Source organism: Vidua macroura, chromosome 3, assembly GCF_024509145.1.
Source record: "Vidua macroura isolate BioBank_ID:100142 chromosome 3, ASM2450914v1, whole genome shotgun sequence".
NCBI classification, from domain to species: Eukaryota; Metazoa; Chordata; class Aves; order Passeriformes; family Viduidae; genus Vidua; species Vidua macroura.
In genome coordinates, this window is record NC_071573.1 from 79574840 (window position 1) to 79596630 (window position 21791).

General features: G+C 39.9%; 2 protein-coding genes across 6 annotated transcripts in view; one reads left to right on the plus strand and one right to left on the minus strand.

The window, feature by feature from the left end:
* Positions 1-5468, minus strand: part of ORC3 (origin recognition complex subunit 3) — a 34933-nt gene extending 29465 nt beyond the window's left edge. For 2 of the 5 annotated variants that reach the window (XM_053973953.1, XM_053973954.1), the window contains exons 1-3: positions 5411-5460; positions 2930-2984; positions 1166-1263 (exon numbers count right to left, since the gene is read on the minus strand). In XM_053973953.1, the coding sequence (XP_053829928.1) occupies positions 1166-1263; positions 2930-2984; positions 5411-5434 (177 nt within the window). In that variant the 5' untranslated portion in view covers positions 5435-5460. Of the gene's footprint in view, positions 1-1165; positions 1264-2929; positions 2985-5051; positions 5201-5410 lie in introns of those variants that run through there. The other 3 variants (XM_053973952.1, XM_053973955.1, XM_053973956.1) reach the window with 3 other exon arrangements.
* Positions 5469-5766: 298 nt separating this feature from the next.
* RARS2 (arginyl-tRNA synthetase 2, mitochondrial) overlaps positions 5767-21791 on the plus strand; it is a 30718-nt gene continuing 14693 nt past the window's right edge. Inside the window, exons 1-10 of the mRNA XM_053972571.1 lie at positions 5767-5850; positions 6490-6563; positions 7185-7290; positions 10724-10807; positions 12132-12229; positions 13344-13399; positions 14954-15037; positions 18453-18529; positions 19991-20146; positions 21630-21736. Of these exons, the coding sequence (XP_053828546.1) occupies positions 5812-5850; positions 6490-6563; positions 7185-7290; positions 10724-10807; positions 12132-12229; positions 13344-13399; positions 14954-15037; positions 18453-18529; positions 19991-20146; positions 21630-21736 (881 nt within the window). The 5' untranslated portion in view covers positions 5767-5811. The remainder of the gene's footprint in view (positions 5851-6489; positions 6564-7184; positions 7291-10723; positions 10808-12131; positions 12230-13343; positions 13400-14953; positions 15038-18452; positions 18530-19990; positions 20147-21629; positions 21737-21791) is intronic.

Below are 21791 nucleotides of genomic sequence, written 5' to 3' on the forward strand. Positions count from 1 at the left end.
ATTCATGAGCTTAGACCAAGGGTCCAGATTTTAAGCTACATCCATCTGGCTTCTACTGCACATCACAAAACAAACTTTGGGAAAAAAAATTCTCCTGATGTCTGTAGAGCCCAAGAGCAAGCAGAGGAATATGGAACACTTGCCCAGAATCCATGACACTGAATAGAGGAGGGGAGGAAATCTCTGCTGTATGGAAGCAATTATTTGTCGTAACATGGCATCCCCAGCTGGGTAATAATCAGCACTGACTCCATGATTCTCAGAAGGCTGATCAATCACTTTATTATTCTGCATTTATTAAGAAACCCATCGCCTTTACGGACAGTCACAAACAAGTGGACCCAATTGGTCCTTGAATCCAAACACCATCACCACTGGCCAATTAAGAAACCATCCTTTGGTAAACAAATCTCCATAACACATTCCACATGTTCACAACAACAGGTGCAGCAAGTGGAGATAAGAATTGTTTATCATTCTTTTCTCTGATCCTCTCACAGCCTTCCCCAGGACAATGCCTGGGAAAGTTGTGTGCTGCTCTGTGGCCAGAGAGCTGATGCCACAATTATTCATACTATAATGGAAGCCAGCTGGCTATAGGGACACAACAACAGCATGCCATGTAACACACAACATAGCATGCTGTTGTCAGGAGGCCACAGCTCAGTATGAAATTAACTCTGAGCCCATTCACACCATCCATACTAATTCAATAGGCCGTATTTGCAGTGGTGTCATTCCATATTTGACATCCATGCAGCTGTGTTCACATAAATCCACTGTGAATCCTGGGCTGCTGTGTATGAATTCTGGAACACTGAGGTCAAGACCAGCCTAAAATCCTCAGAGGGCTGGCAAGCATTAACTGAACTAAAACAGCAGTATGCCAGGAGTTAATAAAAAAGACAATTAGTAGGAAGAGAAGCTTAGAAGCAGCAGCTTGAAGCAGCAAAAAGTGTACAGTTCTGTGGTTACAAGTAATGTGTACTTGGTGCATTTATTATTACTACTTTATATTTTAGACAGTCAATATTTCTGGCCCTCCCATTGCTTTAACTAACTGCCATACACTCTTAAGCATGTCAAAAAGACCCCCAGAAACAAAAAAGCAAGCAGCATTGTTAGAAATGCAAAACACCACTTTAGTGTGAAGCACAAGACTCACCTCTGTTTCAGATTTGATCTGGTTCCATAAAGACTGACAGGTGATAAATCGTAGCTCAGTATCCTCTGTATCATTGCTTGTGCATCTGAAATCATGAGCTGGAAACACAGAAAGCAAAGGAAAGCGTAAATACGCTCATGAAAATAAAACCTTTTTTTCCTGAGAATAAAAAAAATGACCCAACTGTACATATATATTTCAGGGAGATGACTTTTCTCTTAAGCAATTCATTAATTGCTGGTATGTGGTAGATTAAGCAAGGGAACAAGCAGAATCTATTACCCAAGTATGTGGGCAAAAGGTAAAGAAGAGGCTTCTATCTCAAGTCCTAGATAAGCTAAAGACTAAATAAACAGCCTTTATTATTGAACAAACATCATCATCATCTTGCTCTTGTTTCAGAAAGCTTTGTGGGTCCACTTGGCTGCCATTCAATGGAGCACCAGCAGTGGCTTGATCTCTAGAAAAGAGCCAATTGATGAGCATAATCTCTCCTAAAGCACTAAACCCACGCAAAACAGGTCTGTAAACGACAAATGAGAGACATCCCTCCACCCCCATTTTCATTGTCTCCCTATCACCTCATTTGTATCCCTAAGAAAAATCACTTAGAATACATAACCAACTCTGATTACACAGATCTTAGACTTTTAGTTGAAGAAAATCCAGCCACCACATTATCTGGTAACATACCAAGGCAAAATATCCTTTTTTCACTACCAAAACTCAAACTATAGGTGCAAATGTCCCTTAAAGGCCTTTTGTGGGGTGCAACAGTATTATCAACTATTGATGCAGAGGAGTTCCACAACTAAATGGAACAGGACTGGGCTTCCAGACTGGACAGATGCACATCCAAGTACATGTTTTAGAGCACCACTCTAACCAACTGCTGTGAAAAGCCAAACCAGCTCACCTCTGCTTCTCTCTTTTAGGGCTAGTCCGGTCAAATTTATTTTTCTGCCTCAAAGCATTTGCTAACTAGAACAATTAATCTTGCAAAAACATAATATCCAGTAAGGGGTAAAATTTCAGTGTGGTATTAGTGCACAGGCCTTGGTTGTTGCAATGACAAAAATCTGGCCTCGTTATGTTCCTCTCCATCTTTTTCTATAAATTATCAAATCTTTTGACAGCTCTGATGATAAAAGCAGTTTAACCTGGGAATAAAAACAGTACGTTTCCCAACTGAGTCTCAAATAGCAATTATTTAAGATACATTATTTCTGGTTCCAAGAAGAGTCAGTCCTCAAATGAAAACAGCTGTGCATACACAACTAGAGAAAATGTATAGCAAGTATTTGCTGTCCACAGCAAGTACTAGTGGACAGAAGTCACAAATGGCTTTTCTTCCTTCTTTTCCAGAAGAAACTCAGGCAAAATACCCAGAATGTGAGATTTATGGATGGGATATAATTTCTGACTCCCACAGCTTAAAAATGCCTCATTTAGATCTTCAGGTGAATTGTTTGTCTGTTAGCAAAACCTTACGGTAGCATGGTGAGGAGTTCTCTTGTAAAAAAAAAGTGCAAAGACAAAGATGGCTATACAATCTTGATTGCTGGAGATGAAAAAAACCCAGCATTTACTCTAGCCAATAATTTGCTTGCATTGCTCCGAAGAAATGAGTTTTCAGCAATCAAGCAGTAAGAAAAAACCTCACACAGCTATGACAGAACTCATGATATGAACTCAATCAGATATGATGAACCTTTCAGGATTAACCCTTCTCAAAAACAGAAGCATAAATGAAAACATACTAACCTGGTTTATCAGAGAATCTTCTCTTCTTGGTACTTGGTTTAAAAACAAAGCAGCCCTAGAGAACAGCAAAAAAACCCCAAACAGACTTCAATACAAGCATCAATCTGACTGGCTCCAGAGGCCACTTTATTGTTCTTTTATTTCAGTGCTCCATTAAACCAATAATTTGCACTGAATTGCCAGCCTCTTAAGAATATCAGGTTACATATTGCCCCTTTGTATTTGTGTTTCAAGCTGGAACACTAGTGGAAGCAGTAACCCAGCACACTTGTTACAGACTTTTTCATCTTTCCACTGTGTTTTGCAATTCAACCACCAACTAGGCCAGCAGTAGATTCTTTAAATGTCTCAAAACCTCCAACAGGTTTAGAATGAAAAGGAAATTATTCCCTGGGGACACATGAGTACGGTTTTCTCAGTACAGTTTCAGTTAAATACAAAACAAAAGGCAAGAGGCTGAGATTAATGGAAAACACAATCCAGAATAATGCAATGAGCATTATTAAGTCACTTATAAAGGAAATGACATGCCCAAGCCACAGTGAACTACATCCCAACTCAAAAAAAGTAGGTGGTTAGAAGCAGAATGACAAATGGTTGGGAAAAGGTTCAAATAAAACCCTCTGTTCCAAGGAATTCTTGTAGAGACCAGCCATCACCCAGTTAGACCTATTTCATCACACAAGTATTAAGCTTTGAGCTCTTGAAGACTTTTTTCATTTTCTTCTAGAAAATCTGAAATTTCTTCCCCCATCCTCTCTACAGAAGCTCATCTCATTTGAAGAGTTATTGCACTGCTCAACTCTCATGTGAAGTTCTTGTGCTGCAGCAAGGGGGAAGGAAACACCTAAGTCCTGGAAATAAACAGACTGATTCAATCCCCTATTTCTCAATGGAGATGCTTACACAAGGATTGCTCAACTCAACCTAGGATAGTTCAGCCACTAGAGTAAGAATGATGTAGAGAAAATCAAACACCAGAGGTATGTATGTTCAATTTTCATCACGTGTCTGTTGAGTGACTTCAGACATGTTATTTCCTTTCTTACACAAATAAGAAATTGCAGTAAAACACCAACATTTATACTGACCCTCTCTGAAAAAACAGCCTCACGAACTGGAGATGCCTTCAGACACATTCCATTTTATCACCTATATTAAGGACCATTTAAAAACAGCTGGCCAAAAGTAGCGGTTGTTCTACAAGTGCTAAACACTCTGGAACAATTTCACTGCAAAAAGGTGTCCTACAGATTTATTTGTGCTGCTACATGCACAAATGGAATTGGCCACAGGAAGTATAAATCCTATACACAAAAGAATGGATGCTTAATCAAACCAAACACAAATACTGCTGAATGCTTTGCAAGCATTGGCTTTTCCACACCACTAAATATGGCTGAGAATAAAAGGGAATAAAACTAGAATATAAAACTGCAAAGAAGTATTACATATAAGATGTGGGAGGCAAGGTGAAGGGATATGATTCACTGCCAAACTATCAGGCAACAGCCACTGTCAAAAATGAAATCCAGCTGTTTCAGATCAACTCTTAAGTTTGTCTGGAAGCACTTCACTTCTGGAAGTAATCACCTGCACAGTGCCTTCCCCACCAAAGTATGCAGCTGTGTATCACAGCTCAGTGAAAAACAGTGAGAGGCAGGAGTTTTCCTGTGCTGATAAAACACATGCTGTGAACCACGGCTGTTGTTCACTATATGATCAAGCAAGAGATGAAAGAAGTGAAGTGTTTCAATCCAACGTTTCAAGTCTCGCTATTCACTGATGCTCTGATGAAATCACTATCCCTACTGCCCGCTCTGAACACACCCCACATAAAAACTTCCAGTTCAGAAAGACCAAGGCAATAACAGATATTTATGTGGTGGGGAATGCACTTTTAGTTCTATTTCTTGGTTGAATTAGTTTTGGTGGGGGGGAGGGTCGGTGGATGAAGCAATGAGTGTTGGCAGCAAGCAATGCCACCAGACTTCACTTGGAAGTGACAAAACCTAGAGCCACAACACCCCAGGCTCTGTTCTGGGTGAGATTTACTCCAAGTAGGAATGGGCTTCGTTGTGCCAGGAAGGCAGCGGGCAGGTGGCACTGCGGGGTCACTCACCACACACGGTGTGACTCTAGGACTGCAGGGATAAGGGCTGGACTCGGTGGTCCTTGTGGGCCCCTTCCAACCCAGGATACTCCGGGATTCTGAGGGACTGCGGAGAAGACAAACAGCGCCTTGGGCAAAGCGAGGCCGGGCACGGATGAAGAGCCACCAAGGCTTTGGGAATGGGCGAGCAGCGGAACAGCGCAACCGGGAGCCTGGGCACCGGGGAGGCGGGAAGGGCAGCGGCTGGAGGAGGCGGGAAGAGGAGCAGGAGCAGGCGCAGGGCGCGGCGGCCGACGCCGCGAGTCCAGCTCCCGCACAGGCCGCGCTGCTCCCTGGGGAGCCCCCCCCCGCTCTCTCCCGCTCCTCACCTTGGATACGGAGCACGTGCTCATGTCGCCCCGCGCCCGCCGGTGCCGGAGAGCCGGAGGAGGAGGAGGAGGAGGAGGAGGAGGAGGAGGAGGAGGAGGAGGAGGAGGAGGAGGAGGAGTTCCCGCGCACGCGCGCTCCCGACGCACCACCCACCTCCCTGCGCGTCCCCGCGCCGCTGCCCCCCCCCCCCCCCCCCCGTCCTTTCCCTGAGCAGTGGTACGGCCCCCTCTGCGCTGCGCCGCGCGATTCCTCCACCCCCAGCGCAACCAATGGCCGCCTCCTCCTCCCTCTGTAGCCTGAGAATGGTACGGCCCAGCCCGCCCCTGGGCGGGCGGAAAGGAGCGGGGCGGTGAGGGGGAGATAAGGGTCGGCCGTGGAGCTTCCGCCGGGTGGCGTGGCCATGGCAGGAGGTTCCTTCCGGAGGAGCATTGCTTCCCAGGTGCGCACCGCTCCTTCCCACGCTGGCGCGGAGCGGGAGTGCCCCCTGAGCCAGGTGTCCCCTCCGTGCCCTCACCGCGGGTCCCCCCTGCCCGGGCGGCTCGCTGTGGGCGCGACCCGGCCCGCCCGTGGCCGCGGCGCGCTTTGGGGTTCCCGCGGGGATTGTGAGGGAGGGAGTGAGGGAAGGGATCGCGACCGTCCCTGGGAGTGTTCCGGGCCACAGTGGATGCCCCTGAGCAGCCTGGCCTGCTGTGGAAGGTGTCCCTACACATGACAGAGGTTGGAATAAGATGATCTTTAAAGTCCCTCCTAATCCAAACCATTCTGTCGTTCCGTGACTACTTCAGTCCATAAAGGCTTCGATGGGATTCTTCGTGAGAAAAAAAAAAAACATCAACTTTCTGTGGTGTTTTGCCTTGCCTTTTTTCTAAGACTCCTTTAGCATCTCTTAGGTTTGTATTTTATTGTAGTGGTCATAATAGTTAAGAAGTCTTTGCTTTTTTTTTTTTTTCCACTTGGGCTGAAATTAGATTTCAGATATAAAAGGTGCATCCCCGTGGCTATTTAAACAGGGAGTAATATTTTTCCTTGGATCTTTGTCGTTTTGCTTAAGTCAATTTTTTCTTTATTTTCAACTTAGCTTTCAAAAGTTTTGGATCTGCCACCAGAGAATTTAATAAAGTCCATATCTGCAGTTCCTGTCTCCAAAAAACGGTAGTTGTTTATATTTTGTCTTACAATATTGGTCATGTTTTGTTATTTTATGTCATGACTACTATTGCAAAAGCTTAACAAGACTTTAGGGGAAAAAATACAGACAAAACCCCCAAACTCTTTATGCCAGTGTAATTATTAGATCATTCAATCGAATTAAATGCTTGTATTTTTTCAAGAAAGCTCAAAGTAAATATAATTGCTTACAAGCCTGTACAAATTATTGGCAGTGGATGAATGGCAAATCTTCAACACTGGTGATCTGAATGTGAAACTGCATAGAACCAATTTGAAGTTACATGGGGTTTTTTTCAGTGTCCTGCTCAAGAGTTGCAGTAATGTTAGCAAGTAAATTTTACTTATTCATGAGCATGGTTTTTGTGTAGTCTGAGATGGTGTTCTCACCATATTTGTATTAGAGTAAAAGTGATATTTGGGCTTCTAGTCCAGCATTCTAAATACAGCGAATCTTCAGATTTTTGTGGCTGGGTTATGCTTGGCAATTACACTTGTCATATGCAGAGTCAGCTTGAATCTGCCAAATCTCCCCAGCATTTCAGCAGGTTTTTTTTTTCCTGATTTTCATATGTGGTTTGTTGTTTTGTTTTTTTTTTTTTTCAGGCATGTTGCTGATTTCCAGATCTCCCTTGCTTCTGTAAAAGAAAACAGTTCTAGTGATTGCTTAGCACAAGACCTGCATCTTCAAGCTCAGCAGCTTGCTGAAAGGGTATGCTAATGAATTAATCACATATGTATGTAATAATGAACTTCCAGACTAGAGGTGTAAGGGGCATAATAAGATAAAAAAGTATTCTTTCTGCAAGCATCTGTTTGGGTCTGAGTAGTTTGATGGCTGTACTTACTGTAATTGTACACAGAGATTGGAGAAGCAGCTTTGCTTAAGGTTCTCATGAAAAGATTATTCTCAAACAGTCTGAAGTAAACAGTGCTGGTGAAGTTAGGTGGGTACCTAAAGGGTGTGCCATGGTCTGTGCTGCTGCCCAGCACTTGAGGAAGAAATTGAAAGTGTGGTAGCTTGGAAATTCAAAGACTGCAAAACTCAGCTCTGGAAAGCCAATGGATAAAGTTGGCCTGTGGGATAAACAGGCCTAACTTTCAAATCATTATCTGCTTGAAATTGAGATTTCTTGGAACAGCAGTTTTTTCAGGTGTGCTAGTTTGGGAAATGGCAGTAGCTGGGCTGTTAATACTGAAAAAAGGACAAATAAAACCAGTTGTGATATATTGAGGAGCTAAACTATTTCTTGTGCAATTCTTCACTGCTGAGGTGTTGAGATGTTGAAGTTATCCTTGTCTTGGACCTGTTCTGGCAAGATAAATATGGCTCAGGTGGAAGAAGAAGTGATGATGCACAGATATACGGCCAAAAAATTCTGAAACAACGGAATGATCTAGAAACATGAAATAATTCAGGTTGGAAAGGACCTCAGGAAGTTATCAGTTCCCATATCCTCCCCAGGGCAGGTGTTTTGGATGAAGTTGCTGAGGACTTTTGAAGTCCAGTGAGGTGTTAAAAGCCTCCAAGGATTTGACAGCCTCCTTCTCAATTTGTTTCAATGACTGTATCATCACAGTAACAAGTTGTTTGTTTTTTTTTTTCTTGTGTGTCATTTTAAAAACAGCTGCTATTCCCAGGGTTTAGGAAGCTGCAGGCTTCCTCCCTTCTTTATTGTTTGTGACTCAGTAAATAATTAAATAATCCTGAAACATTTAGCTCTACAGCTTTTCATGGAGTAGAAATTTTAACAGTAAAGAAGCACAGACCATCAATATAAGCCCCCAAACTAAATAGACTATGCCAGCTAGACAAAGGAAAATAAAAATCCATCATCTCTAAGGAGTTTTTTGTTGGGTGGTGGATAAATGAGATGCATTTAGTTTAGCTTGTTTAGACTGGTCATGTCATCTCCAAAGAAGGTAAGCAGTGTATAAACTAGCAAAATATAACCATGTATCAGAAACTAGCAGAGAGAGAAAGATGCAGGCAGTTACTGGATTTTGTCATGATAAACAGTTGATGCAGTGCCTCAAGGTTCAACAGAATGCTCTTAGTCACTTCTGAGGAAATGGGCCACAATATTTGAAATACAGGTATTTAGGTTAGGCAAAAAGAGATGGAAGTTTTTCCAGTTGACTAAAATAGCCTAAATAGTAGGGCTATGAGACAATAAGTAGATGAAGCAATGTGCTCTGAAGTACTGAAAATTGTCTTTTAGAAAGTCAGAAGGGTCTTGTTTCCCTGGGATTTTGATTTCATTTGGCTGGCTGATTCCTGTTTCATTTTTGTACTGTTACCTCTTTGTGCAGGGGGCATTGTGTTGGGTTTTTTAGTGCTTCTGTACTGCACAGTGGCATCCTAGTCCAAGCCTTGGGCACAGGGACATCTAGTTACTAAAGGACCACAGGACACTTGGAGAAGAGGTGGTTAAAGCTGTGGAGAGGACAAATGAGCACTCTTATTAAAAACTACTGATGTAACAAAAGACAGATTATGTAGAAAACATTTATCAGAACAAATGTTGTGGAGAAAGCTCAGTGGGTATTTCTGTTTTCTCTCTGCCCCATAAGTAGAAAGACCCATTTGTAAAACAGTAAGGTGGAAAATTCAGTGTCAACACAGTAAATGTTTTTTTCACGTAGCTTGGGAGATAGCATTGGAATTTGTTGTTAGCAGAGCTTGTGAAAATAAAAGAATTTCAAAGCTAGCTACAATTTCTCCTGGATAGGTCACTGTCTAAGCTGGAGACCTAGCATGGGGGTTCAATTTCCTCTTCATGGTGATTGTGGGAATCCAGGTCATCCCTCTCTGGCTGCCCTGGAAGGTCTGGGACCCTGTCAGGGGTCAGGAACCCCCCTGTACAGTGCCACGAGAGACACTCTCTGATCTCTGTCCATGGAGAAGAGTTTTCAATCTTACAGGATGAATTACAGGCTCTGAGTGTTTGATATAAGTGGTAATTAGTGTGGCATGGGTGCAAAAGTAGAATTTTAGGATTCTAGATAAGGGGTTCAAGGGGGCAAGATGGAGGAAAATTGGGCGTGCCTTGTCCTTCTTCATGCCCTCCATGTTTCACTGTGGTGTTGGCATTTTTCTATTGGTTTGGGCTGGGGACACACTGTTCAACATGGGTGATGAATATTGGCACGTTATTGTAAATACAGCACACGTAGTTTCTAGTATAGAATGTTTGTAACATCCCACTGAGGGGCAGAGCCCTGCACACTGTCCTGTGAGACAGACCTGCTGCAGGTCAGAGAGAAAATATTTTAGATAAGAAATAAACAACCTTGAAAACCAGCACAGACGAATTATGACTCCTTCTTTGGCAGCGGGGCTGAAAGACAGAGACTTTCTACAATCTCGGTAGCATCTAAATATCACAGATCCCAACAGTGATGAGCTTCAGTAGGAGTGTAACTTGCCTCTCTCATAGATGCTGAGTGAGAAGGTGATTGTGTCATATTTTCATATGGTTTCCATCCCTCTTCTTCCTTTTTTTAGACAACTTCTTGACTGTGAAAGACAGCTAGTTTAATAAGAAACTTTCAAGCCTGACAGGTTGAGATCCAAAGCTCTTGGCCTGTGAAGACCCAAATTTCTGTTGACATTAGGTGTTGGTTCACTAAATATGCCTTATAGGTTCATAATTTTCAAGACCTGTGCCTTATGGAAATTGTAAATGAAATTTTTAATAAATTGACCTTTAATGTCTTTATTTTGTGACACAGGGTACCACAATGTTGTCACTGAACTTCTTTTTTTTTTTTTTTTTTTTGTTAAGTGCTGGCAGCTATTGTGTAAGTTGTCACATTTATTTCAGCTTTTGTCTGTGCAAGGAGTTCAACCACTGTTCCCAATCAAAAGAAAACACAGCCTGTGAACAGGCAGGGTCTGAAGTGGAACATATGTGTGGCATTTCAAGCTGAGTTGTATTCAGAGCTTATTAAGCATGGATGGGAAATAATAAAATTGTCCCTTTTCCAAGAGCATTGATGAAATGATCCCTTTAAATGTTATTTATTTGTTTGAAGCAATCATAATGTTTACAATGGATTAAATTAATATTAACAGTGGATTGAATGACAGTTTTCCAGTTCACCTGTTTTCATTTAAAGTATGTTTTGCTTTATTCTCTTAGCTAAAATGTGATTCAGTAGTGAGTGCAATCAGCGCTGGTCCAGGAACAGTGAATTTTACAATAAACAGGGAATTATTAGCAAAGGTGAGTAGTGTCTTTCAAGTGCTTTAAGGTGAAAATACTTGTTCTCAGTATAAAACTATAGAATACCTACTATTGTCTTAGGAAGGTATTTTCTATGTAAAATTGTCTTTCACAAGCTTTTCCTGAGGATCCCTGTTGCTAATTTGTTATGTAGGCTTAGAATTTGAAACAAGGCTCAAGAAAGTTTCCTCTTGTGAGGAAACAATGCATCTACTGCATTCACTAATAATCTTCTTCACTAATAACTCTTCTTTTTCCTCTCTCTGTGCTTTAAAATGCAGGCTTATTTACATCTACTTTGAGTTTTTACAGTGTACAAGTCAAAAGTTTTGTTCTTGTAACTACTCTTGGTTTTACCTGACATAGAAATATTTGATAGATCTTTCATTATATACTTTTCTAAAAAAAAAAATCTAGGGGAAAAAAATCCCAAAGGAACGATGTATTCCTCAATATCCTGACTGAAGTATACATATACCTTGTAACCAAGCCAATGTCTATTAGAGAATAGGTCTATAAGTCAATTTTGTGTCTGTGTTTAGCTTGCCTTCTTAGGTGTGATAATAAGAACAGAATTAAAGGCTTTTTTCAGATGCTGTTTCTTTAAAAAAATAGCCGTTGCAGAAAAACTTTAAAGTGATTTTTTGAGTGAGAAAAATGAGAAAAATTTCCACTGACTGAAGTGTGATTTCCACCTTATTTCACATTGTTAAAGGTTTCTGTTATCTTCGGGAAGCTTGTCCCGAAGCTTCACAGTCTGTAGTGCATTGGCCTGTGTGACCTTACACATTTCAGTTTATGTAGGGATGACTTGATGCTATGAGCACATTACTGACAAAACTCACACAAATGGTCTTGAGGAATATTTTAAGGTATTTTGCACAGTCTCCAGACTTTCAAAGCAGACATATTTTAGTACAGATCATTCATACTGGCCTTACAGACTTGCAGGTGGGAGAGAGAAAGAAGAGTTGTTTGGGCACATTAGGATGGAAGAGCTGCCTTTCTTTGGCACTAAAAGTGTAGAAGGTTTTCACAAAAGTCAGTCTTAATTTTCATCAAAACTTTGCCTACAATTTCTCTTAAATTTTTTTTGATCAGATACAGCTTTCTAAGGTTAGTGGCATTTTTATCTGTGTATGAGACCTTGTTTGCTTGGCAAACCAGCCATCTAATTACTAATGTGAATACAGGGTGTGGGATCAGTCTCCTTTGTGGCTGGTGAACAGTTTTCCTGGCGATGCTTTCTGTTGATGGAACTCTTTTGTGTGAATTTTTGTTTTCTTTTGGTTGTTCTTTTGTTTTCTTTTTTATTTTACTTTAGACTGTGCTGCAGCAGGTGTGGAAAGATGGCTCAGAGTATGGAGTAAAAAGTGAACTTTTCTCTACAGTTCCCAGACAAAAGGCAGTGATTGAGTTCAGGTAAGCACATCTGAGGGGTCCTGTGAGACAAGTGCCTTGTCTGCTGATTGATACTTTCTGTTGATATTCATTGCTGTAAAGCATGATGCCTGTGATGTTAAACCATATTAACCAGTATTATATTTAGCTGTATTTAATACTCTGATATATTCACCAAGTAGAATATAAATTATATTCAGGGATTTGAGGCTTTTTCCCAGAGTGTGTTTTTGGTATTTAAGGAGTTCATGCTTTACACAACCCTCCATTAAGAATATTCTCATTTAATGCATAATAGCATTCAGTTTTTAAGACAGCTTCTTTTTATTTTGTTATGAAGAAACAAAATCTGAATTTCCAGGCACTAATAAATTTCTTTTTGCACCTTAATATCTTCTTCCCTGACTTGTTAAAGCAGGCGTGCATTTGGCTGGCTAAATCTTGTTAATTGCTGCCCCCAAAATTTTTGTCCAGTGCAATTCTGTTGATTGTTGCCTACTCATGGAATGAAAATTGGCTGACTCAGATTTTTTTATGTATAATTTTTTTTGTTGAGTAATATTCCCTCTGCAGGCTTCTACAGTCACGGAAAGTAAGAACTTGGCTTTAATTTGAAGGTTGAATTTTCATAGCTGAACTTTCTTTTTTGTTATCTGAGCAAACAATTATGTAAAGAGTTGTTTTTTGTTGTTTTTCTTTGTGGGGGTGGGCCTTGCTGGCAAGACGGCATTTTGGTTACTGATCCTTGTGCACAAGATCTCTCATCCTGGTTTATCTCTGAAAAAGACGTGAGGAGAATGATCCATATGTCTAAAACTTGTAAAAAGTGAGAAGGTATTTTTGGTTCTTTGTCACCAGTACAAGTGGGCCTTGGTTAGATTTTGTTGTTGTTGGATTGGTTTGTGGGGTGGTTTGACCACAACACTGTCTGTTAACTGATACTGGAGGGAAAGCTGGTTGGATAGCAAAACCTGTTTTGCTGTTTAGGACAGAAGCTAATCAGGGAATCTTACGGGAAAATTGAAAACAGGGAATTTATTTCAGCTCTTCTAGATGCACGAGTTGGATTCTTTTAACTTGCTGATCTGGCAGTTTTGTCCACTGAACAAACGTTATTTGTTAAAATCTGTTACAGCTCCCCTAATATTGCCAAAAAGTTTCACATAGGACATCTGCGTTCCACCATAGTAGGTGAGTGTGCATTTCACTGCCTCCTGGGAGGGCTGCTTTGTCTGCCTGCCTCACTTGACAGGGGAGCACTGCTGACATCTCCCTCCTCGGGTGTGAGTGGCCGTGTCAGGCTTCACTTGCTAATTAAAACCATAAAAAATTATGCAGGGAAGAAAAGAACGTGGTGTGTTGCTGGCAGATTTATTAAGTCACACATAATAGAGTTTTACAACTGTGGATATTAAATGAAGTAGCTTAAAATTGGTCTTCAAAGACACCCAAGGCAGTTTTCATTGAGGTGTTATAAGAGTCCTTTCAATTTCAAATTCTCAATTTGTACTGGACTGCAGAGCAGTTCAGATAGTTATATCTTCGTGGCTGTCCTGCAAAAAGCTTGCTTTTATATGCTAATTACTTTATGCCAGTATTACTGAGACAGTTGCTCTAATATCTAATAGAATAATTAATAAATTCCTTCTGCAGTGCTCTAATGGTATTTGGAAAATTCTATTTGTCCCTCATTTCCTAATCTCACAATAAAAACTAGTAGGTTGTAGCAGAAGATCCTACAAAATCTGTGTATCTAATAATGTATCAGGCTTTAATGATACTTAATTCATCATGTATAGTTATTAATTATGTAAAGTAATTGCTTCTTCCATGATAGATAGTTGAGTGAAATTATGTATTTTGGGCTTTTTAATGTTCAATTTCTGGATTCTTTGTTACATAAAAAAAAAAACAAACCCACTTTCAGAAGTAGTTCTGTAGAGCAATGTTTGTCCCAGAGTAAGACAATTAATTAACTACAGAGAATGGAACTGGAAGTAATTGCAAGCTATAATGTAGTGTTATAACAATACAAGAAGAGAGAGCTTTCTGCATCCTTTACAACAGTACTGTAATTAAAAGCTACCCTTGAAGCACAGGAAAATAGAGGAAGGGATGTGGATATTTCTTCTTTGTAATTCTAAGGTTATAACTAAGCTCAGGGGAGAGATGAAGGGTTTGTGTTGTAAGAGCATCTGGAACTTATTTATATGTCCTTACATGATTTGACGAATTTGGAGCATAGTCTGTTAAGTGCAGAGCTCAGAACTGCTCCAACAGTCTACAGAGATTCAGGACTTGATGTTCTCTTTTTAGCATCACAACAGCAGTTTGTGAATTTTGAGTGCTTGCCTAACCTGGTATGAGAGTGCCTGACTGTGATAGAGTTATGTATAATGCCACTTACTTGTGAGAATACAAGATTACTCTAAAAGGGTTTTTGTGGTCTCATACTTGGCAATATGTGCATGTACATCCACCTCTGTATGTTTCTGTCCCTGTTGTGAGACACTTTGTGGCACTGCTGAGATGCACAGCTTTTCTTTTCCTGCTCAGAAAGGAACTTGCTTTTTACTATTACTGCTCCTTTCAGTTGCCAGGTTTTAGCAAATCCTGTGAAGTATTCCATCTGATTGCTTTTCCTCTTCATTTTGAATACAGGTGATACAAAACCAGAAATCTGTTCCATAGGGATGAGAGACTACCTACAACTGAATAATAATATCATTTTTGTTTCATTACCAGGGAATTTTATAGCAAATCTCAAAGTTGCGCTGGGACATGAAGTAGTAAGGATAAATTACCTTGGTGACTGGGGCATGCAGTTTGGTATGTTTCAATATTTCTTTTATGCTGTGCCCTTTTCTACTGTATAGTATGGTCTGGGTTTCCAGTGTCAGTTTTTGTAGGCCCATTGGGTTCACTCTGTACTCATAAGGAATGATACCTTATTTCCATGGGGGTAATATATAGTTCATTTCCTTAAAAAATCTGAACAAAACAATCCAGACTGATCCATCCGCAGTATGTCCTGTACTGATGCTGAAAAGGACCATTTTTATCCAACTGTCCCTCAGTAGCTCCTCTCTGACTAAATGTGTAGTTTGGGGTTTATATATTTTAGTTTGGGTTTGGATTTTGGTTTTTTGGTTGCTTGATTTTGGGGTTCTTTTATTTTTTTATTGTTGTTGTTCCTTTTCCCATTATTCATAGAGCATAATTAATTTCCACAACACCCTCATTTTGGCACATTGGGGCCCAGAGAGGTATCTTTAGAGATATCCCTACATTTTCCCCAAAATGTTCGGTTTCCCCTTAAAGTGTAGCGGAAGAGAGGTGTGTAGATGGAGAATGTGCAAGTGAATAGGGACTGTAAGACTATCAGTCCTGTATGCACACACATAGGCACCCCCATCTCTTCTGAAATCATCAGATCAGTGGGGACTGAAAAGTCCTCTCAAGTGCAGCCTGAGGATGCATGGCCTGATATTTATTGCTACACCACAGATCATTTATGTCCCATTGCTGGATCTATAGCTATCCCTCTGTTATGGCAACTGACCCATCCATAGCATTGACAACTTTGTTGACTTCTGTTGTTAATCTGACATTTTAAAATTATCTATATTCTCTTCTCCTTTTCTAATTTCCCCCAAAAAGCTGGTTTTAGCATCTTTTCAGGCATTTAAAAAAAGGCAATCATGCCTACTTCCTCATTCTTGAAAGCTGGTATACCTCTGAAAACTATAAAAATCCCCACTTCTTTTGCAGTAGGCTCTGGAAACTGTCCATTTATTTATGTTTAAATGGCAAACACAAAGTGCAATGTCTTTCAAGTGGTCACTTTTGCTTATTCCAGCCCTTTTTCTGCCCCCTCCAGTTTCAATGGTACTGCTGGTTTTGGGCGCATCGAGAAATCAATTATATGAACAGAATTGGGTTAAAAATTTAAAGTCAATACCCTACTTTCACTCCATTTTTATATTCAGATTTGTAGGTGTAGATAACTAAAATACATTCAGTTCTACCTGTTGTCCTTGTAGACTAAGTTCCTGGATTTTAGACAGTGCAGTATAACATTCTCAGGACTGTGAGAGCGGTAATAAAACATTCTTTCCTTTATTAAGTTCTATCCCCTGCAGCTTGTCTTTCCTGATCATGTTTCTGTAGCTTATAGCATGAAGCTGTAGCTTATAACAGAGATTTGTTTCACTTATGATTTGTTTCATAAGAACTGAATACAGAATGAGTTCACCAAAAATTGAGTAAATTTCATCCTTGCATATTTCTTTCGTGTTTGCCACTTAGGACATAATTTTATCATTACACTATTGTCTAATGACGTGGCAATGGCAGTGAAGCAGTGTAATGCTGTGTGGATAAAAGGCTTCTCACCTGACCTCATTCAGTCTGCCTTTGAAGATACTAAGTAGCACTCTGAAGTCTGGATATCAAGAATTTTATGTATTTAAATATAAAGGTTCCTGAAGGTATAACCATCACATACCTGTTATTTACACCTGTGCCATTTGTGCAGCACACAACTCCTAGAATCATGCTTTTGACCTAGTAGTTCCAACTATTTTTTTCAAAGTAGGTACTCCCCTCTTTATTTGGACTGGCTCAGCTCAAATATATAGCAGTATTATAACAAATAATGGTCATGCTTCACAGAATTATAGCATAGCAATATTACTGTAATGGTCCATTCTCAGAAGCAGTGCTGTAATTAATGATCTGTCAGCTGGTTTTACAGCTGCTATTGTCAGAGGCTTTAAAATGTAAGAATTGAAAACATATTTTCCTGAAACATAGCAAAGAGGCCCTCAGCCTTTAGGCAGTTTTGGGGCAGGTTTCTTAGGGTGACAAAGCGTATGCAGTCACACTATCTGTCCATCTGTCTTCCTGTCACTCTGCTCCTAATAAATTTGAACCCATTGGGCAACTTTAGCCAGATCTGACAAAGAAAAATATTTCCATGAGAATGAATTTCTTTCAGCATTATGACAGTTGGCAGCCACGTAAGGGTAGAAATACAATGTGTTGACCTCTGGGAGAGAAAGTTAACTTCTGTGTTTAACCTGCTGGCTAACCAGTAAGCACCTCTAAGTCAGAATCAGTTCCAACATGGGCTGCATTTTGCCATTAACTGGTGAGTGTAACAAGGTCTGGGGATAATATGGGAAAGAGGGAAAATGTGTGGAAGGATGTGTTTGGGTTGAATAAAGACTGACAGTTGTGCTGGAGATTGGAGCATGAAGTCAGCATTGAATAGTGGAATGTTTAGGTACACTAATATGTAAGAGATCATTAGGAAACCCACCTCTAATTGCTCATAGAATAAGCTGTTCTTAACTAAACTTCCTTTCAGCAGGATTACTAATACAATACAAATTTTATTTCCTAAAACCTGACCTGTTCTTCTTTAAGTCTGCCATGCCTTCTTACTTATTCTATACTTCTGTACTCAGTGTTTATAAGAGGGAAGTTCTTGAGACAGTGCTGTTTGTTTAGTTGTGGAGAGTTTTCCAAAGGGATACCTGCATACCTACTCTTACATCAGTCCTGGTCCTTGTCAGCTCAGAGGAATAAGATGGCCTTAAAGTCAGTCTCAGATAATCTAGGAGGCTGATGGGTCAATATTGCTGCATTACTGAAGGAGTGGATGGGGTCTTTTCATTTAGACAAAAAGATTGGGATTTGGATTTCTTTCCCTTTGAGATGGCTTTTGGAAAGTCCTGATGACAAATTGGATGCTCAAAAAAGCTGCATATTCTAAGCAGGCAGGAAAAATTTCCCTTGAAAACATTGCATGAGTGGTATGAGGAATTCTGTTGTATCCTAGTTCTTACTGTCCTTAAAATGATAATACTAATAAGGGAGGAAGCAAAACAAGGACTTTTGGGCATGTTCTATTGCTGGACAGCTTCCACTGTGTGGCTTCTCATTTACATCTTGTTGCTGTGTAAAATATAATTTTCTATGCAAGTCTAGAAACACAAATTCCTTTCATGAGGAATTGAGAAATCAACGTAGTATTTCTTACTATTTTCTAGCTATTATATTTCTGGTGTTTGGGTGATGTTTATGCAGTGGAATAATAGGTTATGCTTTTGATTTTCTTTTTGTAGCATACACCATTATATTCTTTTAAAATGTTACAGTGTTAAGACTAGACTTACAAAAATAACCTATCAATATACTCTGGTCTGTTGTCTAACTCTATATGTAATTGTTATTCAAGGCTTATTGGGTGTTGGTTTCCAATCCTTTGGCAACAAAGAAAAACTAAAATCTAGTCCATTGCAACACCTTTTTGAGGTAAGTTCAGTGACGACCAACTAGATTTGTCTTTCCAGGATTAAACAGGTTATGGTTTGTTGGCTTGCTGCATTCAAATATGCCTGATACCATCTGAGTTAGTATTTACTTTTTGTTGATTTTTTTGGTAAGTGGTCTTTGTCTGTGATATAGATACAATACACATAAGGGATTTATCTACTGACCTGCACAGACCCAGTAACTGTGAGGAGAAGGGGGCAATATCCCTGGATGGCTAATGTTCAACCCCTCATGCTCTAAAAGATCTTACATGTTAATGGGGCTTAGTCAGGTTTCTTGTGTGGCACTCTCAGGTGTTTCCTTACCACAGAGCTGAGCTGTGCTTCCTCCTCAGGGCTGGATATGGGAACTGTGGCTAATACTGGTGTTCAGGCAGTGTGCCACAGGATAACTGTTCTCTACAAATCTGTGTCGTGGCAAAGGAACAAACTGTGTTTGAATACTTGGGTACTCAGCAGCTGAATGCATGTCAGTCAGATTGTTTATATGGCAGGGTAGCTCCTTCTGAGCTCACCAGCTTCTTTGACACGGGTAAACTTTGTTCGCTCTTCCCTCATCCCTGAGCCCTGCAGATTTAAACCATTAAAGTCTCAGCACTGAGGTGTTTTAGATCTGTAGAACTGATTTAAAGAGAAAACAAGAAGCAGTCATATTTTTAGGGTTGTGCATCACTGTGTATTACATAGTTTTTATTTATTATTTCAGTCCACTCTTAGAATTTAAATTTTTATGCTTGAATTTTGCACTAAAGCTTCAAAATACCAGCTATTGCAGTAGCATGTAGGCTTTATGACCTTAAAAATTTGCCTTTAAGTGTAACAACAGTATTCAGTAAAAATGCATAACAGTAGTTATTTGAGACCAAATTAGTTTCTCAGTTATTCCCAATTTTTAAGTGTTTGTTCAGCTGTATGCCTGCCTGTATCAAAAACTGAGATGTGTTTCAAAGTGATGCTTTTTCTGCTGGTGTGTGAAATCAGTCTTTCCTATGAATATAAGCTTGTAAAATACTGAGTCTATCAAAGATTTTGCTGCTTCAACTGCTGTCTCAATTTTAGGCAGTGCAGTTGCCATAAATGTTGATGTTGTGGTCCTCTGAAGACATGTCTGTGGTTTAAAAGTCCTTTATAGGTTCCCTTCCATGCATAAATTAGTTCTCCTATATTTTGCTGCTGCAGTTGTTTCAAGGTTATGAAGAGGATGATAGTGACAGTAAGGAATTAGGGCATTAGTCTTCTTTCAAGATAAGCTGCACATTTTCATGTTGGACTTTGGGTTATTCATTATTTCTTTAAATGGGGAATGTGTTGCTTTGACAAGTCTTTCAAATTTTTGATGTTAAAAATGTCAACTTTAAATGTATTTGTATTGTTCTTGTCGAACTGTTTTTATTGGAGGAGAGGATTATACCACTTCAACATTTTCAGTGTCAAATTTTAGGTGTATGTGCAGATTAACAAGGCAGCAGAAGATGAAAACACAAAAAAGCTGGCTAAGGATTTCTTCAGAAAACTGGAGGAGCATGATGAGCAGACATTGTCAATTTGGAAACAATTTAGAGACCTCAGTATTGAGGAATACATCCGGATTTATAAGGTACAAATCATCCAAATGTTCTTTCTGTGGTAAAATGATCTCTTTCTCTATTGCTTCATCAACATAATTGACAGTGCATGGCACCTTTTCATGTAGGAGACTGCCAAGCAGTAGACTCACTTGGGATCAGATATTGCTCTAATGTTACCAGGTCATTGCCTTTCCCATAAACTTTAGAATGTTGTGGGGAAGCTCTTTCTCAGTATGCCAGCCTAAGCCTCATTCTGCTTGGAAAAAGCACAGTAGTTGATTTCTCATCCAAGCAAGCTGTCACTACAGTTGCTGATGTGCTAGATACATTTTATTTAATAGTGTCCAGGTAACTGGCCTTTAGACTAATTCTCCCTTCCCAGAAGTCCTGAAGCTCAGTGTGGTGCTAAGCAGCAAGGCAAATCCATGTTGAATAAATATTGCTTGGTTTTGCTTTATCTTTGAAGTCAGCAACAACCCACCAAATCTGAAAGTTTACATGTAATAAATTTTATTAGAAGATGATGCTGTTTTCACATTTCTGATCTAAAGTTGTAATGTTGCATATTAAATTGGGTGCAAGATGTTACAGCAGCAGGAATTCCCTACAGGTGGAGTTGAGCTAATACACAGCTGTTTGTTGCTCACTGTGATCTCATGAGTGGAGCCAGTGTCCACTGTTTCGTGGGACATGTTTGTGCTACTGACCTAAATATTAACCTTAACAATTTTGAAACCGTTTATAATGCAGATAACCTGGCTGTGCTTTAACTTCTTCCCTGAAACATGTCACTGGAGCCAAGAAAGTACTCTTAAGTTAAGATCTCCTAAGTGAGACACTTGATAATTTTTGTGGAAAGCTGACCTCTGAAAGTAATTAGGTACTGGTCTGTGTATGCAGCTGCATCTTGAAAGTCACCCATTATTGATCACATGATGGTGGGTACAGCTAGATCTTTCTCTCCCAATTTCATTTAAACTAAAAACTATTGAACTGATGAACTGACCAGGTTTGACAGTTAAGGTCATCTTGTCTCTTGTGAATGTACCCTCAGCCTTAATTTCTGTATGCTCAGCAATGTTTGTGAGCAGCTTTTACTTTTTAAAATTCCTTTTAGCATCCTTTTAAAATAGCGTTGGTTTCATGTCCAGGTAGCTCCTCTGCAGCCCACTGGTTTCACCTCCAGCGCAGCAAGAAAGAGACTTGCCTCAGAATTGTGTGAATCGCTCTAACCAGCAATTCTCATGAATTGCTCATGAATGTTACTAATTTCTCATGAATGTTACATTGAACACCATATTCACCTCAGGGAGAGATTCATTTTAATGCAGAAATCAATTAAATCAAAATCCAGGCATCCTTTCCTTTTAACAATGAAGCGATTTCCTGGAATAACATTAATCTTTGCACTGTATCTGATCTGTGACCTATCATCTGACTTAATTTGAAGAAAAATGGTTAGCCTTGATCTTAACGATATTACCCGTCTTTGATATTCTTGTAACTTTTCAGCGTCTAGGAGTGCACTTTGATGAATATTCTGGAGAGTCACTTTACCAAGAGAAGGCCCAGGAAGTTCTGAAGATGTTGGAAGATAAAGGACTCCTTCAGAAAACAATGTATGAACTCATTCAGTTTGTTGGTGCACTTTATTTAACATCTCAGTTGCACTTG